General features: G+C 44.0%; 1 protein-coding gene across 1 annotated transcript in view; it reads right to left on the reverse strand.

Moving 5' to 3' along the window:
• Dner (delta/notch like EGF repeat containing) overlaps positions 1-19,955 on the reverse strand; it is a 195,230-nt gene that overhangs the window by 40,146 nt on the left and 135,129 nt on the right. The window contains exon 8 of the mRNA XM_010608136.3: positions 4,092-4,214. Coding sequence (XP_010606438.2) covers positions 4,092-4,214 — 123 coding nt within the window. The remainder of the gene's footprint in view (positions 1-4,091; positions 4,215-19,955) is intronic.

Raw genomic sequence — 19,955 nt, forward strand, 5'->3', positions numbered from 1 at the left:
GAACACTTTGTTTTCTGTTTAGCAGCCCATTTTTCACAGCATATTCACATCATCTCCTCAGTTTGACCTCTGCTTTTAAAGCTCAGCACTCTTCCTCCTGCTCTTCCCTTGCCAGATGTCTTCCTAATTTAGTGCTTATGACATGAGAGTACTTTTTACAACAGTGTGCGTGTGTGTGTGTGTGTGTGTGTGTGTGTGTGTGTGTGTGGTACTGGGGATTGAACACAGGGTCTTCATACTGAGCTACATCCCCTATATCCCCAGACCTTTCTGTTTTTCTTTTTTTTTTTTTTTCTATTTGTCTTCTTTTGAGATCGGGTTTCACTAAGTCAATTGCACAGGCTGCACTCCAACTTGCAACTCTCCTGCCTCAGCCTCCCAGTGTGCTAGGATTATAGGCATGCACCATCATGTGTGTTTTCTGTTTTTTTTTTTTTTTTTTTTTTCTATTTGTCTTCTTTTGAGATCGGGTTTCACTAAGTCAATTGCACAGGCTGCACTCCAACTTGCAACTCTCCTGCCTCAGCCTCCCAGTGTGCTAGGATTATAGGCATGCACCATCATGTGTGGACACTTCTTTGGGTACTGGGGACTGAACTTGGGACCTTACACTTGCAAGGCAGGTGGTGGACCCACTGAGCCAAATCACCAAGCCCTGGTCATTTCTTAGAGAAGATAGGTGGTGTTGTGGCTTCTGTATCCTGGAGTGCACAGCCCTTTCTTTTGTCCTCAGTGATAGACAATCCTTGCACTCACAGTCCTCTGCACTTTGAAGTCTGAAGCCCCACTCCACTGTTCACCTTCCTTACCGAAAAACAGCCTGAGGCTGGTCTGACACTTTTTCTTCTGGATGCAAGCTGCACACCCTATTAGAACCTCAAGAAAACCTCTCTGGATCCCAGGATTTGGAAATTTTATGAGGGAACCTCAAACCATGCGTGATCCTCACAAACCACTCTGGGCACCCATTCCTCAGCTCCCACACCTCTCTAGGACAGATGATTCTGGTTTGGTTTCCTTGTTTCTTCTTCCTCCATAGCACCCATCACTCCAATGGAAACAGGCTGCTTGAATCTTGTCGCCACACTTCCTATCTTCTTGCTCGTGGTTTTGACTTCCGCATTTTTTACATCTATCACAAAGTAGTTCCTCCTTTTGCTTTTCCAGATCCCAGTACAATTTTGAGCACTATATGTCATTCATTTCACTTCCTCTCTCAAGTGTTTAAAGGCTCCATTTTGACTTCGATCACTTTTTCTCCATTGTTGAGTGGTGGCTGCAGGTCCCTGTCCTGGCTGGGCTGGAGTGGGGAGGCCTCTGAGCGGTCCAGCCAGTTGGATCTGCTGAGGCCTGAAGTACAGAGACTTCTCCCAGTTGGGGCTCTCTGAGTGTGAGCAGGACAACATTATTCTGTCTCAGCCATGCAGAAATCAAAGGACAAGCTCTTAAAGGGCAACCAGCATCTGTGAGGCCAGACGATACCTTTGCCTCCTAGGGTCACACAAGGTACACTTGTCTCATGGGAACAGAGGTCCACCCAGCCCAGCTGTGCACTGAGCCCCATTCCCCCTGGACCCTCTGTCTCTGACTCCTAGATAGCAGAAGCCAAGCCTCCCAGCACCTGACTATTATCCCAAGTCACTCTCATCTTCTCAAGTCACTGCCACCAGAGAGTCAGGAGGGATTGGGGATATTGGACATGGATGCCAGCTGCTATCTTCCCAGAATCTTCACTTTCTTAGAGTAAGAGATCCATGAACATATTTATGGGATGAAAGGAAGAAGCAAGGAGAGTTCAAGGTTGAGGATGTGCAGGCAGAAACACTAGAGAAAGTTCTTGGGAAGATGGAAGGGGCAGAATTCACAGCATACAGGAAAAGGTATCAGCAGGATGAGTTGTGTGCAGTCAGCTAACAGGGACAGAGTAAAAGTTCAGTGGTTGTGATTTCTGCTATGTTTCTAGGGCAAAAACTACAATGGACTGGCACATCATTACCACTTGAGAACTTAGCAGAAATTTGAGGTCTCGGGTCCCATCACAGGCCCAGTGAATCAGAAACTGTGAGGGAGAACCCAGCAATCTTTGCCCTCACAAATCCACCAGCAGCTTCTGATACACTTAAATTTGTGAACCACCAACATCAGGGTGTGGAAAATCAGATCGATTTGAATATTTTGCACACGATAACACACTTTTATCCAGTGAAGACAGAGATAATGTCACTCCTACCGTAGGACTGAGGAGTTCAATATGGAGCTTGGAGGAAGTGGCAAAATTCTGGAACACCCAGGAGGAAAATGGAAAAATCCTAGGATCATGGCTATAATCCTAGCACTCTGGGAGGCTGAGGCAGGAGAACAGCAAGTTCCACCCCAGCCTGGGCAACTTATCAAGACCCTGTCTCAAAATAAAAACTAAAATCTAGGCTGGGGATGTAGCTCAGAGAAAAGGCCCTGAGTTTAATTCCAAAACCATACAAAAAGGCTAGGATCATATTCTATGGATTTGTATTGTATGCAACTGTATTTTTTAAACTACTTAACAATGATAGCATGAGTGAAGTCTCAAAGAAAAGTAAGGGGCATGTTCAGAATGCATCTCGTTATTGATTTTGTCACTTATGAAGCTGAAATCTACTTCATAAAATTCTACCATAAACTAAAGGATGTTGGCAGAGTTAACTTTTGAAGTCCATTCTCCACACTCTTTTACTGAAGAAACTCAAAACCTCTGCAAGCATCGCTTTTCTTACATAACAGAGAGTAGGAAGCTTCTTCAACTTAAGAGACTCGCCCTGGCTCTCCACGCAGCCCGAGACATGGTTAGGATGAGCTTCCCCATCCCTTGATTCTTATTTCCTTCGTTCTTCCCAGAACTGAGTAAAATCAGTATTTCTCATTCTCTGCTTGATTTCAAACGGAAAAGCCATCGGGGTGAAGCCAGCATGCCTGCCCTTGTCCCTCTGAGGATGCTGGTGGCATCTGGTTCTCAAAGAGCACTGCACTCTAAAAGAAGTATCAGCTCTGCCAAGGGCAGGGCCATGGCCCAGCTCCAGCCCTTCCCTCCAGGGGTTCTAGCAAGTTCTACTGTGTGTCTGCAAGTCTGAGGTGGAGCCATGCCAAGGGAAGCAAGGATGGTCACAATGCAAAGCCACCAGGCAGGTGGAAGGCATCAAAGAAACAGTGGCAGGAGCGAAAGATTCAGGAAAACAGTTATAAATAGGGCCACAGGTATTACAAGAATCTAAGACCAGCTTTGGAGTTATGTTAGAGAACTGTGCACAGCAGCTAACAAGCAGACTCTGCTGGCCAGGGGTATCTCGGTTTCAGTGCAGCCACACCATCCATGAACCGTGGCTCCAGGCCAGTGTGGAGTCAGGGACAAGGCTTTAGGAACGAAGCTGGCTGGGCTTCTGGGGATAAAATCACCCTCCACCCCGTGGGGTTGTCAGAAGGATCCAATGAGCTAGTTCATGTAAGTGCCTTAGAACGTGGGCCAGGTGTTATAAACACCCTGTCGATGGCAGCTATTTTTGCAGAGTGACATTGACCAGCATCCGCTCAAATGAACTAACATTTCCCTCCCAACTGACTCATTTAATGAGAATTAAGACCCTGTTATTTGCCAATACACAAGACCCTACCTGCCGATACAGCACCAGCTCCACACAGCCAGCCTGACCCCGGTGGGTGTTCCTCCTCTGCACCGTGCACAGCCTTCTGATGCACCTTTTCAGTCTCAGCTTTTTATACATTCAACAGAAAAGAGAGCTGGGACAGGCAGGAGAGGGAGACTTCAGAGGGAGCAGTTTGCAGGGGGTGAGACTCACAAAATGGTCTCCCTGGATCCATAAATCTTCCAGGCCTCAGTATTCGATTCTGGCTCTAAACAAATTCATGCTCAAATTAGAGGTGTGTGCATGAAAGCTGGGAAATCGAACAGGTCCTGCAGAGCCAACCCAGTCAGAGAGGCCAAGCTATGCTCATGTTTCTTTTGTTTGTACCGGGGATCAAACTTGGGACCTTGAGCTTGCGAGGCAAGTGGCAGAACCACTGAGCTAAGTCCCCATAAGTCCCCAGCCCGTGCTCACCTTTGTAGTCTGCCAGGCACACGCACTCATAGCCATTAACCAGGTCCCTGCAGGTGGCCGCATTGAGGCAGGGGGTGGAGAGACACTCATTGTACTCCTCCTCACAGTACAGGCCATGGTAACCTGAGGGATGGAGAGAAAAACCTGCAGTCAGAGGGATCCCGGGACATCAGGTGCACAGGCAGGGAAGCACAGACACATGCAGTTTCAGAGCTGGGTCTCTGGGGGGCTGACATGTGGATCTGTGAAAGGCGATGGAGAAAAGGCCTGTTCTTATCACAGGATCCCAAATGTGGAAGAAGCAATTGAGCGCATCACTGTGTCCAGGGGTTCTGTCGTGGGGAAGGGGACCCCCAGGTTGTCACCTGCAGCCTCCTCGGGAGACTGCAGTTTACATCAGCAGGGTGACAAACAGCTCCTCTCAAGGCCCACAGCCACACTTGCAGTCCACATCCATCAGAAAAAAACATATTTAATCAAGGAGAGTGTTATTAAATGAGAAGCATCAATGCATTTCCTTTGCTTCCCAAGAGAAAATGAGCTCAGAAGGCTTAACTGAATCCCTGAAGAAATGTGGGTTTGTTCTGTTGTTTGCTCAAAAGTATGATTTTATAAATGATAACATTTAAAGTTGTACTTAATCATTAAAAGTATGACAGGATTGAAGAAAAAGAAACCAACAGTTGATTTTTTTTTAAAGACAGCTTTTAATCTCCTATTTGCAACACAGGTGTTTATTCTAAAAGAGAAGAAGACAACATTCCTTGAGATTTATTCCTGAGTGTTATGCTATTTTCAACTTTCAAAAACATATGTTGTTGCCAACTTGCAGTGAAACCAGGCCATTTTTGTCTGGCCCAGTCCAAACAATGCAAAACATGTGAGTGCTTTCAAAAATCACCCTGCCTATGTTAGTCCTGAATCCAGATAAGCAGAAAAAAATAAATTCTAGCACACATGGGAATTCTCAGTATGGGGTTTCTCCAGCCTTTCCAACCCTCAAACTCAGAAAGTCCCTCTAGAACACTCTAATGTGTGGAAATGTTCTGTTTCCTGGGCCGTCCTAAAAGTAGGTTAAGCTCATATTTGCATTATGAGCAGAGCACTTCCAAGTATGTTGCCATTTTAGTTATTTCTGAACTGCTTTCCACATTAAGGCAATAATGGTGGCCCCCGTGAGGAGACTTTGACCAGAGACAAACACTGGCCTTCTCAATTCTTCCACCCTAACCCTATTATTTTTTAACTTCAGGGAAATCTGTCCTATTGCTCTCTCAGATTACAGTGGTGCCCCCATTTCTGAATGTCATTCGTTTTATGATTAGGGGGAAAACAGCTGTGCTTGTCTTCATGCAGGACAGATGCAGACAGAAGCATTCTCGAGGTATTTCCATCATTGAGATGAGGCTTCTCAACCAACAATGATTTTGTCCATCAGAGAATATGTTCAGACGTCCCGCACTATAACAAGTAGACGGGTGGGTGGGAGACGTTGCTGTAGATCAGGGTCAGTGAACTACAGCCCACAGGTCAAATCCATCGCAGCCCATTCCTGTAAATAACGTTCTGAAAGACACACCACACCCTTCCACTCATTTATCATCTGCGGTTGCTTCCACTAGCAAACCGAACAGCTGTGCCCAAGACCACATGGCGTGCAAAGGCTAAATATTTACTGTCTGGCCCTTTACGGGACACATTTCTTGATTCCTGATGTAGACTCAGTGAAAGATCTTTCCTTTTGCAAGAGTTTTGGATATGAACTCCTTATCAAAGATACGGTTTGCAGATATGATCTCCCATTCTGCAGGGGCCCTTTAACTGTCGATCATTTCATCCATGCTACAGACTTTTAGACTGATGTAGTGGCCCTTGTCTAGTTTTGCACTTCTCACCTATGTTTTTGAAGTCCTATTCAAGACATCATCGCCAAGACCAATACCTTAAAGGCCTTCCTCCATTTGTTTCTAAGAGTTGTATAGTTTCAGGTCTTTATATCTAAGTATTTTATCCATTTTGAGTTGATTTTTGCATGCAGTATAAGAACATGTAAATGGCCAACCAGTGTATAGAAAAACAAGCAATATCACTAATATCACTAATCATTAGAGAACTGCAAATCAAAATCATGATGAGAAATTACTTCATAACTGTCAGGATAGCCACTGCTATATAACTATATAGTTGTTTCATATTAGATATAGATACAGATATCAAATGTCAGCAAGTATGTGGAAAAAATGGAACTTTGCATGCTGTTGGTGAGAATGTGAAAAGGTACAGCTGCTATGCAAAACAGTATGGAGGAGCTTCAAAAAATTAAAAATAATTTAAATGGTTCAGCAGTGCTACTTCTGGATATTTATCCAAAAGAATTGAAAAACAGATCTCAAAGAACTATTAGATCTCCTGTATTCACTGTAGTGTTATTCATAATAGTCAAGAGATAGAAACAGACTGAGCGTCCATTAACAGGTGAGTAGAGAAAAAAAATTGTGCTATATACATACAGCAGGCTCTTACACCTCAATCCCAGCACTCTGGGAGGCTGAGGCAGGAGGATCCTAAATTAGAGCTCAGCCTGGGAAAATTAGTGATTTAGTAAGGCTGTCTCAAAAACTTTTTATAAAGGGTTGGGGATGTAGCTCAGTGTGAAGGCCGTGGGTTCAATCCCCAGTACCACCCACACACACTCACAGAACCACACACAAACAGAGAAAGAAATCCTCTTCTATCCTAAGTGAAATAAGCCAGTCACAGAAGGTCACATACTGCATGGTCTTACTTATATGAGCTCAAACTCACAGACACAGAAAGTAGAATAGTGGTTGCCAAGGGTAGGAAGGGGGAAATGGAGCATGGCCGTTCAAAGGGGAGAGTTTCGGTTTTGCAAGACACACTGGGTCTCCAGATGTGCTGGCTGCCCTGGACTGTAAATGTCACACACCAGTCTATAATGTACATTTCCTTTTTTTTTGTTTTGTTTTGTTTTTCTTTTTTGAGATGAGACAGGGTCTCACCATGTAGTTGAGACTGACCTGGAACTCACTATGTAGCCCAGGCTGGTCTCAAACTTGCAGCGATCCTCCTGCCTCAGCCTCCCTAGTTCTGGGATTACAGGCATGCACCACCACACCCGGCTTATAATGTACATTTCAAATTTTGTTTGAAAGGTAGATTTCATGCCGCATGTCTCTCACAATTAGTACATGTAGGTATAAAAAGTTAGGCACCTTTTGCTTCCTTTTCCTAATTATAAAAACCTTTTTATAATCTGTGTGAAACACAATCACTTGCACTATCTTTGCAATTGTACCTGCTTTTCCACCAGTTCTTTTATCATTTAAAAGGGTAACATATAACCCTACCTGCATCTTCAACCTCTGACTTGAGGTGTTATTTATAAGAATAAAATTCAAAATTGGGTTACATGAAATCATCCAGAATCATCTCATATTTTGAAAACAGTATTATTGTCCTTGTTTCACTAGCAACATGAAAAGCAAATGAGGAAGCTTACTCTACAGAGATAAATAAGCCAGTGATGTTTTTCTTCCTTGGGGAAAAAGAAAGATAAGGTTTCATCTCCTGAAACAGTTTCTTTGGAGACAGCAACATTTAAATGTCTTTATGGAAATGTCGAGGCACCCTTTCCACTTGGAGCCAAGGAGCCAAAATCAGATTGTTGGAATAAAACTGTGCTCCTTCCCAGTGAGAAGGGCTCCGGGAAAATGAGGCAGCCACCTCCTGCTGATAATTAATTCAAGCAAACAAATTAGCTCAGGGCAGTCTGCCCAGAGTCTGAAAAATTAGTCCAGTCCAAAGAATTTTTGAAAAATTTAAAGCAGAGAGCAGAAAGGTGGGATAAGAGTGGCTCCTTCGGGGCGCTGATCTCCATCTTTGCCCCTGAATAGTCCATTCCAATTCTGTTCTTGAGACTCAAGAGAATACAGCAAGCGCAAGTTGCGAGCAGCTGAGAGCTGTGGTGAGGGCTGCCACGTTGGGGCTGAGCGAGTGAATGATGTTCTTAACTCAGGTCTGAGCAAAGCAAAACCAGACCAGGAGACCCACTGGATGTGTGTCCAACTCAGGAGTTACAGGGAGAGGCTCAAAGACAGTTGGAGAAAACGTCTGAATAGCGTAGAAGAGCACTTTGGGAACAGCTGCCTGGAGTTGGTGCTGAAGTTTTCATCAAAGAGAGGATGCGAAAGGTAGAAAAGAAGACTGAGGCCAGGTGGTCGGGTGGCAGACAAGGAGCCTGATCACCATACTGGACAGGGGTTGGTGAAAGGGAAAAGCACACAGTACATGGACAGCAGGGAGGAAGGAAGACTAGGCGGGCTGGTTAGCAGTCCAAAGGCTCCAAGGAGGGCGTGTGAGCCCTGGCTTTGAAGAGCAATAGGTCAGTGGAGACTCTCAAAATGAAGGCTGTTAATGGGACCTGGCCTGCCCCCTAGAGGCTGTTTTGAAAATAAAGGTGAGAGAGGTCCTTATGGCCCTGATTGGAGGGTCAGACTAGATTTTAGGAAGGACCAGAGATGCTTAACATCTTGGCATGTTCTCGACGATCCTGCACAGAAAAATAATGCCCAGCATCCTGCACAACTGTGGACTGTTGCACTGGACATTCATGTGACTGAAAGCCTGTTAATAACCTTCAAGCCAAGACTCTCACTGCTGAACATGTGTGGCCCAGTTTTGAGATGCACTGCACTCTCCTGCAACATATGCCTGGATAATGGAGAAAATACGGCACCAAAAGTTGCCCTCCATATTGGAAAATCACTTCATAAGAGCAGTAGCTCTAGGAGCACTGAAACCACCAAGAGACAGCACATGTATCAGTAGAAAACAAAAACCACATCAACAGAATATTCTCTGACAATGTTAATGTATTAGTTGGCTATCTCTTCACTGAGATGCACCACCTGACACCCACAACTGAAAGGAGGAGAGGGTGAGTTTGCTCATGACTTCAGACCATGGTCATCTGGCTCCCGGCAAAAACATCATGGCATAAGCTGCTTAGTTCATGGCGGCCAGGAAGTGGAGCAGGGGAAAAGGGCCAGTGGGAGAGACCAGAGAGAGACCCCAAAACCATGCCTCCATGACTCCCCGACATACCTAGCAGTGTGCTTCACTGACTCCTGGGGTGGATCCCAAAGCCAGTCAAGTTGAAACCCCACCATGACTGCCACAGCTGTGTACAGGAGCCCTGCCACCACCCTAATCACAGCATACGGGGGATTTCCATCACAGGGCTGCATAAAATTGCATTTAGCTGACTTCTTTACTCGCTTATTGTTTGACCTCTTCCACTACAATATATACTTAAAAATCGAGGCCTCAATTGCAGGCTTGATAGCTGTGCCCACGGTATCAGCACACAAAAGCTGCAACAATCACAGTAATGAACCAGTGCCCAAAATACCACTGTCAACACTCACTTAAGTTGCACCTCCCTGCCTCCTGGGCACGAGCCTCCTGGTGGCCCAGGCACAAAGCTCAGTGGCGGGGTCACCACCTGTGAGGAGCTCCCACTCCAGCAGCCCAGTAGCGACACTTGCTTTGTGTGTGTTACCTGCTTTCATCCTCACGATAACCACAGGGATGGCCATTTACAGTCCCAGTTTACAGGGGAGGAATCGAGCATCAGAGAGCTAAAGAAACTGGCCCAGTCAATGCTATGTGCAGCTTCCCCATGTTTTCCCCGAAATACTGGCCTGCTGTGTTAGTCTGGTAGGGCCACCCTAACAAAATGCCCCAGGCAGAAGCTGAATCAGGGTTTCCCAGCTGTGACACTGCACTCCTTCTCCCCTTATCTGGAGTTCCGCCTTCTGCAGCTTCAGTTGCTGAAGTAACAAATGGGCAATTCCAGAAATAAACAATTTCATACATTATAAATTGGGTAGCCTCCTGAGTAGCATGACAGAAACCTCGCCTGATCTTGCTCTGTGCTGCCCGGGATGGGAACCACCTCTTTATCCAGGGTGTGTGCACTGTACTCCACGTAGGTACAGGATAAAATTAGAGTGGGGTGAGCTCTCTGTAGACTCAATTTACCATGCTTCAAAAATACTGGGGGGAAAGTTGCATCTGACTGAACACGTGCAGGCTTTCTGTCTTGTCATTATTCTCTCTCGACAGCACAGCAAAACAACTATTTACATAGCATTTACATCGTAATGGTATCAGCAATCTAGAGATGATTTATAGCATACAGGAGGTCATGCGTGGGTCACATGCAAATGCTGCACCCTCTTAGAGGAGGGCTTGAGCACCCTCCAATGAGGATGTCCATGGGGTGGGGATGCTGCTGGGACCAGCCCTCTCAGCACCGAGGGATGACCAGAGAGCTTGTCGCTATGCAAGTTTTCGGGCATCTTGTGGGAGCTTTGGAACACATCTCAAGGATAAGGAGGGACAGGTGTACTGAGGTGCTGGTCCAGTGCATTCCTCTTAATTGTTGGCAGCTGTCCTGTGCAGGGTAAGGTATTGAGCAGCATTTCTTTTTCTGATTTTTAATTAGGATACAGTCTGTACTATTATTAGTATTTAGTTTGTAGTACTCAAGGATCACATTCTTCGTGGGGAGTTGCTACATGTACATAACACATCTCACTTCTTTCTTCACCTCCCTCCCTGTGTCCCCTCCATCTCTTGGTTCCCTTCCTACTTGCAAAAGATGTATCACCCTATTTCCAATTGTCTGTCTTTTATTTTGTTCTTTAAATTTTGGGTTTCTCATATGAGAGGTCCTATGAGACTTAAGCTTGTTCGATTTATTTCACTTAACATTATGTCTCAAGGTGCATCCACTTTCCTACAAAGTTTATTTTTCTTTATAGCAGAGCAGTACTCCTCAGTGTGTAAATACCACATTTTCTTTATCCACTCATCTGTTAATGGGCATATAGGCCGCTTCCGAGACTTAGCTCTGCACCCTGTATTCCAGTATTCTGGTGGCCCCACCCCATCGTAGCTGTGGTGGTCAAAACTCTCATCAGACTTCGTGGTGATCCGCGAAGGACAAAACCTCCTTTTAGAGAACCACTGCCCTAGATCCTTTAGAGTGACTCCAGATTTGGAGACATGCTTCTCCAGTGGTTAACAGTGAGAGTGAATTCATCAGAGCAAAAAGGTTTCTGGGCAATGCTGAAGGGGGACCTGCCATCTTCAGGGTCAGGTAAGACCCGTGTGGTGACTCTTTCCAGCAGTGCCCTCTCACAGAAGAAAACCAGCACTGGATTGACCTGAGGCTGGGATAAAGAGGAGTGGAGACAGTGCCCCCTCCTGGTGATATGCAAGGTAAGGAGCTCCCTACTGAAAGTTTCTTTACCATCAAGCTGGGACTCGGGCATCCTGGCAGGGCTGGTATGGAGGAAATGCCATTCTTGCTCTTCTGGTAAGCCAGACGTGGCTGGCTCAGCAAAGGATTCCGCCCAGGGGTGCGGACAGCTCCAGAACAGGACACCCACTGCCTCCCTGGGGAGAAGCCAGGTCTTCCACCCGTTCTTTGTCTTCTCTCAACACTATCTCACGACAACTGCATCTTAGCATCAGGATGAGACCAGCTCTGGCCACACACCGTGTTTATTCCTGCACTCTTTCCCTGGCCTGACCCACTGGGTCATCACGCTTGGAAAACCTAAAGCTGGCGGACTGTGGCTGCAGCCAGATGGCTTCCACACATTGTGCAACAAATCCTTGTGATGCATCCCTCTGCGGTGCCTCTGGAGGGCAATCTGTACTTCCTTCCGCTCAGCAAAAGGAGCCTAGCAAGAGCTTCCCAAACCAGTGGCCTTGTGTCCAAGGAGGCCAGGGTGAGGCTGCAGGGCTCGCTCCCCCAGCTCTCACTGAGCTCCTGGACTCAAGGCGAGAGCAAGTCCAAAGTGTCTGGAGTCTTTTGTCTGTTTGTTTTTACTTTTCAGTCCATCTGAAATAAGTGGGGGAAAGTACAGAGTGGTTCCTTCAAGGTTGTGTTGAAACTCAAAAGGAGATTTCCCACCACCCCTTCAGTACAGCAGGCAAAATTTGAAAACCTAGGATTTCCTGATTCAAGTCTAGGCCGGTTCCCAAGAGATCAAATATTCCACCTCGCCTGCCCATAATAATTACAGATGCAAATACAGAGAACATAATCCTATTATACTAATATGATTCTCCGTGATCTTTCAAATCCTGGGAAACTCAGAGATGGACAGAGAACCCTGCGGCACTGTGGAACATGGGACGAGTGGCTCATTCCCCTTATTGTGGGGAGCTGTATTCCAAGGGAGATTCTCTGTCTGTCTCCCTCATCTCTCTTTGCTGGTAGGTTCATAGTGGGATTCTATTTAAGGACAAAAAATAAACACAGGCAAGAATCCCTGCTAAATCTATCAGGTCTCCACATGCTCTGTTCTGAAGGGGCTTGTCCACACTGATACGTGTACAGACTTCCATGGTAGTCACGTCCCTGTTGAGAGAGAGAGAGAGAGAGAGAGAGAGAGGCAAGAAAACGTGTGAACACAGAGGATGCTATGGAAGTGAATACACAACATTCATAGGGGTGTGGAGGCAAGTGGCCACTGTTGTTGTTTCTGTCTTTGACTACCTGGTTTCTTACCCTTTCCTTTCATGTGGTATCTGGGTGAGAAAAGAAAAGAAATGTTAAAAGACTCCAATCAATGTTTCCGCTTGCTTGTAAATATCAGAATGGGAAGCCTGAAGATAGAGGCTAACTTGAGGCATGAGACTAAAACAGCTCCCTGTTATTTATGTGTTATGGCGCCATCAACAGATTCCCAACACCCTCCCCAGGCTTTGGGAAGGACGGACAGTGAAGGGTCAGCTCCAGGCACAGCCTCACACTTCACTCCACGTGTGTCTTCTCCACCAGCAGGGACTTGCCGCCTTCGACGGCCACATGGCAAAGGTAGGTGACTCTCTGTGTCTCATGTTCGCCTCCTGGGTAAGGACAGTGAGCAGAGAGTGAGGACACACAGAGGGGTGACGAGACAATTTAAGGCAGGACAAGAAACATGCAAAAGTCCCGAGGTGGGGGGTGAGTGGCTCAGGGCTCATTCTACAAGAGGCAGGTGTCCAGCCCGATGCGTTTTAGGGATAAAGGATGACAAGTCAGGCTTGCATTTTAGAAAGATCCCTCCAGCTACCTATCGGAGCAAGGGGTAAGACCTGCAAACGTCAATGCGGAGAATCCTGGAAGAGGCTCCCAGAGTCTGCCAGGGAAATCGTCACTGTGATGAGGGTGGTGGCAGTGGCAACTACGGAATAATTGTTAAGGGTCATTTAAAAGGTAAAACAGAAAACCATGCTGAGCGTCAGTCTGAGGAGCCCAGCTTGTTTTATGCAGAGATCCTTCTGCGACTTCATACCAAGCAATGGTGGAACTGGTGTTTACTGAGTGCCCTTCCACGGCCAGTTTCTGTTCTCGGCGCACTTTCATGTAAAACAGAATCTCACCAGGAGGATGGGGCTAGGGAGAAGGAGGGAAGGAAAGGACAGGGAAGAACTTTCAAGGAGCAGAACACAGGGGAACAGAAAGGTCTGACAGCTTCTCCCAGGAAAACAGAAGAAGGTAAGAGAGTTCATTTCAGTGAGGGTCTGCTGAATTCTGACTATGCTGTCCAACCCTGCACTGGGCGCTGCACAGGCTGACTGTACTGTGGCTCAGAGAAAGGAAGTCTGTAAGGAGACAGAAGAAGCCATGGATGGCAAGGCAGGCAGAGCAGGACAGAAAGCAGAAGGAGAAGGAAGCTGGGGAAAAAGAGAGGGAAAGAGGGAGACAGGTGCAGAAGCTCTAAGATGGACATGAGAAAAAAAAGAAACAAAGGCACAGAAAGAAAAGCCTGAAAAGATAAGATAAAAAAAACTGCTCTAGAACACGGTGGAATTTTTCTCAGCAGAGTGCAAGGTTTCTGCCAGAAATGCCACGGGTCTCCTGCGGAGCCATGCACCACCTGCTACAATGACCTGGGGCATTGCCTGCCGAGTGTCGCGGAGACGGAGGACTGTGGGGATGTACTTGCAAATTGAGAGTTTGACAGATGATGGGGCCCCGCGGAAGTCTTGCTTCACAAATTCTCTTTATTAAATTAAAATGTTTTCACACCTTTTTCTCTTCATTTAGTGCTTTCTGTAACCCAATACTGAGAGTGTCTGCAGGCAGGGACCTCTGGACCAGCCAGGTATGTGGCTGTGGCTCAGGGCCAGTGAGTGACATCTTCCATCAAGGTAACTCACCGGCACCTGCAGCAACAAAGGGCCTTGCTGAAGGACAGGCTCCTGTCCTGACCTCAGGAGGAGATGCACTCAGCACCATGCAGGAGGTGGTGAGACACATGAAGGATCTAGCATGATGTCAGGCACATGAGAAGCGCGCGATAAATGTGTGTGTGCTCACGTGGCCTGCAGTGCCAGCAGGATTTAAATGCACCCTCTGGGTGTCCCACATGTGAAGTAAGTGCCCACCTCACAAACACAGCAGAGGTGCCGAGCACAATAAGACTGGAAAATGCCATTACTCAGTGCCAACCCACAGCACAGGCAGCAAAGCCTGCTCATCAGAAGAAAGCAAACAGAAAGTAAATAGCACAGCCCCCAGGCATGCTCAATTAGCTCAGATTCCACTAGACCTGATGTTTTCTAATATGAGAGATGTGTTTATCTTTGGATCTTTTAAAAATTGCCCTTTTTCCTTTCCACTGCCTCTTCCCCTGAGACCAATCTCTGGGCCGATCTGGTTTCCTGCCTGGCAGTAAAACTTTGATTCACTGCTCAATATTTGATCCCAAGCTCTCTATTTTCTCTTTTAACAATGGTCCATTCTCTGCTCATTTCCTTTGCACACAGACTGGTGTGTGCAAAAAGAGGCCTGAGCAAATTGGGAGAATTGAATTTGCTAAGAAAATGAAATCATAGGGCAGATGAACCTCTGGATTCATAAATGCAGAAGAGTTTCCTTCATGGATGTCAGTTTTATACAAATATGTACAGAAGTGCCTGGGAAAATATCTTCCAGAATTGACAGTGATTTCATAAAGGCCTTATTTTATATATTTAAATATGCATATTCATATTTTATAATCTTCCACAATGGAAATATGTTGTTTGTATAATACATGGGTTACTATCATCCACGCTTTATGAATTTTTTAATTTGTAATATCACAACTGCAAATTGTGTCACCCATTGTGAAGGAAATTAAAATCAAGTTCTATGTTTAACCTTTGATTAAGCAGTAGGACAAGAGGTAATATTAGAAAAAAGCCCAATTTTACTATGGATTTTTTTAGGGGACAAGAGTGAAGGTGATTCTAGGATAGAGAGGGAAAAGACCAGTCTTATAAGAAAGGACTTTTTCAGACACAGGAATGGCCATCATACTCAGATGGACTGCTAATAAAGAAAATGCTTTCTAAAAGAAGAACTGCCTCTTTTAACATATAGAAAAGAAGATCTTTGGAAATGTTAAAACTCCAGGAGCTTCTCAAGATTTATTAAGAGTATACATCATAGTTCACTCATATTTGGAAGGAAAAAAAATCTTAGGTACATAGTGAAAAAGCAAACCACCACTCTTCTGCTATCTGATTTACAAATAGCAGCGTTTTTAAAAATTCAGAACAAATAAGACTATGTTGTCGATGAAACAGCTAAGTTGTGGCTGTGCTTAGGAAGGTTGTCAGAAATCAGATGAAGTCAACAGTGAACCTGCTTTAACAGGAGAACTTGCATAAAAAGCTGTCTGAGCTTAAACTTTCCTGTCATCTTGGAAGTGTTCCCAATTATACTGATCTAAACATTTCTGAGTGTCTTCTCTTAAAGCTGCCTACAAAACCAGGATACTAACTAATCACATGGAAAAAAGAGCAGTCTTTATAAGATTGTGGGCCCCTCATGTCTTTTTGTATGATGTTTTTGGCCACTAGAGGGGGGATTCTGCCTATGATCTGTGCCTACTACAAGGAAAGAAAGTTGTTAAGAATTTAACAACACAGGAGCATTATGAAGAAAATGTTTATAAAAGGAAATATATGGCACTGGAGATGCAAAAATCAGCACACCAAATTGTATTTAAAGAAGAATGTTACTCTTAAGTAGCAAAACTTAACATTTACACCTCCTTCACAGTTGACAAACGAATTTATCAATATGTCCTCTCAACATATGGTATGTACAGTTGAAGTTATTCATTAGCGTGTGGACTCTTTCGCTTGTGGACTCTATAAAAATTAATTCTAAATTCAAATGCTTGTAACAGCATGATGAAAGTACTAAGACTTCTTAAAAATATGGTGATGATATTCTACATGATTTTAAAGGTTATTGTGCTGGGGATTGGTTTCTAGCTGAGGTAAGAAGAATGATGAAATTTGGAAAAGCAAATGTAGCCTTCAACCCTCACGTTCCAGAGGTTTGCCACTCTGGAATGCACCAGGAGGGACGTTAGACTCAGCATGGGTGACACACGTGATTGGGATGCAGGTAAAGTCAGAGATTACAGTTCTAACAACAACAACAAAAAAAAAAAGATTACAGTTCTATTGCAACTTCTTAGATATCAAGAGGAAACCTGTTGACTATTTTCATGCAAATATGTATAGGAACAAAGATATTTTAAAAGGATTAAAAATACAGGGAAGTTTTTTAGCTGTTCAATTCCTTTTAACTTATTTTATAATTGGTTAAATTTAATTTTAGTTTACCATTTACCTAGTTATTAATATATAGGTTGAGCAGTCCAACTGAAATCTAAAATGCTCCAAAGTCTTAAAGTTTTTGAGGACCAACATGATAGCACAATTGAAAAGTTCCACATCTGATCTCAGGTGACAGGTTGCAGATAAAACACAAATACGCCGAAAATAATGTGTGAAATTATCTTTAGTTTATGTATATAAGGTGCATGGGAAACATAAATGCACCTGCAAACATTCCAGAATCTAAGAAATCTGAAATTGAAAACACTTCCGATCTCAAGCATTTAGGATAAGGGGTGCTCAACCTGTAGGTGCTTTTGAGATCTCTACATTCACTGAACTGAACCACTGGCTCTCCCAGTGTGGACCCCAGACAGCAAATATCAAGCACACCTGGGAATGCATCAGAATGCACATTCTCAGGCTGTACCCACAACCTAATGAGTCAGAAACGCTCACTCTGTGCCTGGAATGACTAATCAGAATGAGAAGAAACAAACCCAAATTCAGATTAGTGAGCGCAAAACTTTCCAATCCAGTTTCCTTGACCTATGGGAATGTTTTTGTTTTGTTTTGTTTTGTTTTGTTTTTCTTCCCTGAAGGAAACTGTGTCAGAAAGGGACAGACAATCTAAAGTGGTGATTTTTACAAGACAAAAATTGGAAAACATAGTCTGACAAACTAATATTGTTTCTGGGTACACAAGAGGTGAGCAAAACTACAGTGAATTTTTTAAAAAACTTACTACAGTAAAAGACATGTTCCCTGGAGCTGTGGGATAACTGTATTCAAGGCACGGGGGAGAATTCTGAGTATCTACTTTGAGGGAGAATATGTCAGAGAAATATTGTTTGGTCCTGATAGCAAATGAAACAATGTGTTTGGGATAATTCCAGAAAATTTTGAAACAGTAAAAACCATGAATTTTTTTCCCCTATGTATATTACTTTCTCATACCACTGGGGCATTCAAAGGCACAATGGAAATGTACAATCTTCTAACTTCCCTATTAGACACAGCCATTTTCAAGTAAATATGCTGAACCTAAAAATCATTAAATACCAAAGAAATCTCTCATAGTCATCCATAAATTTTTTTAGAAACACACCCCTCCTACTTAGCCACAATCCCTAAGGGACTGAAATTCAGAAGACTGAAGCTGACCCTTACAGTCATGATTTCTGCTAAAGAATTTCATGGAGAAAACTGCAACTGTGCTTAGGGCAACTGGATTATTAAAAAAATTTTCAAAATATACATAAGTTGAAGTTTTAACTCAATAGTTTGAATAATCCTGAATTCCTGAATTAAATTAAATACATCCAAGAAAGCATTTGTTAATTTCAGAATTCATAAAGCAGTGGAAAATTCACAACTATGTTATTTGGTGACTTTAGACACTAGGACAATATGTACATTAATAATCTAAAATGAAAAATTAAATGTCTTTGAAATAAAGCTAAGGACCAGGCATAACCTATACAGAAACATGACATAATGTCATCTGGGCATTTCTTATCCTTACCTTATAAGTAGGTAAATTCATTAAAACTGTTTGCGTTCAACTGCAGTGTTTGTTTTTCACTTCTTTTTCTCTTCCACTTTGCTCTTAGACATGTAGAGTATTGTGTGAGTAAAATATATATGTCAGATCATACATATTTAGCTTCAAGGTTATGACAGATTTGAAAACAGGGCCACAAATTCTTTGCAGCTCCTCCCATCAAGAGGGTCAAAAAAACAGAGTGAAGAGAGAGACAGAGAGTGAGTCAATGAGCAAGGCCCTGGGATTTTCTCAGATCCATGTAACATGAGCAAAACTAGAAGAAGCAGCCAAAAAGAGAGATGTACATCATGCCTGGTCCTCTGTTACTGCTGTGGGGACCTCAGTATCAGGTAGAAAGGCTGGCGCTGATCTGCTGGAAAGTGAGAGACATGGGGCTCGCTGGTCCCATCATTCCAGCTCTCCATGGTCAGCCAGGGCCTCCCTGATCACAAAAGCATATATGGACACACCCAGCACTGCGTGGATCACAGAAGGAACACTCCAGCTAAGCCAGGTCCAAACTACCAACCTACAGAATCACAAGCAGTAAATCGTTTCTTAAAAGTATCAAGTTGTGCAGTGGTTTGTTATGCAGCAATAACTGACTGATACAAAGATCTAATCACCAGGGACAATGCCTGATTTAAAGGAAAACAACTGGCCAGGAGTGGTAGCTGAAGTGGGAAAATGGCCACAAGTTTAAAGCTGATCTGGGGCTACACAGTGAGTTCCAGGCCAGCCTGAACTACATAGCAAGACCCTGTCTCAAAAATAAAAAAGGAATACAACCCACACAGAAAAACACTGAGGTATCAGAGAACTGATAGAAAAAGTATTTTTAGGAAGGAGTAGATAAAGGCATGGCAGTGCTTCGAAGACCTACTTTCAGATGGCTTTATCCCATCTAAAATAACAGCTTACTAGTGGTTCAACTCAGCACCTTCACTGTGTGGTGGTTTTGATCTATGCCATCAAAAAACATCTGGTAGAATATAAATGAAACACAATCCTGGTAATCATCAACACATTGTTAACACTTCAGACCAACTATCAAGGACCTCTGTGGGCAAACTCACCCTATAAACCAAATGCGACTTCAAGTAGAGAATTGTGGCACCTCATAAGAAAGCACTTGAGTGAGATGAGAAAGGGCTTCATTCTGCAGATTTCATATCAGCTTTGAGCTGACACTGTGCTGGGACTTAAAGAGGTTGTGTATCAGTCTGCTTCTGGCAAACTTAAGAGCTCTGAGTCTTCATTAAAACTGAAGCTATTTTTTAAAAGCCCTCGATGAATGCAGCAAATTTCACAGAGTATTTTCAAACTGACATTAGTGGGCATGATAAAAAAGCAATGGAAGAAATGCAGGGCATTGCCTCTAGGTTTTTATACAAACCCAAATCACTGAAGAATTTAAAAACACTGGTCTACAGCCATACCACTCTGAATGTGCCTGACCATGTCTAAAAAGCACACTGAAGGTTAGAAGGCTAGGAAAAAAATAAGACATTCAGGGCCGGGGATTTAGCTCAGTGGTTCCACCACCTGCCTTGCAAGCACAAGTACCTGAGTTCACTCCCCAGTACCAAAAAAAAAAAAAAAAAAAAAAAAAA

The sequence above is a fragment of the Fukomys damarensis genome, unplaced genomic scaffold (assembly GCF_012274545.1).
Source record: "Fukomys damarensis isolate Sample0158 unplaced genomic scaffold, DMR_v1.0_HiC HiC_scaffold_16, whole genome shotgun sequence".
Taxonomy (NCBI): domain Eukaryota; kingdom Metazoa; phylum Chordata; class Mammalia; order Rodentia; family Bathyergidae; genus Fukomys; species Fukomys damarensis.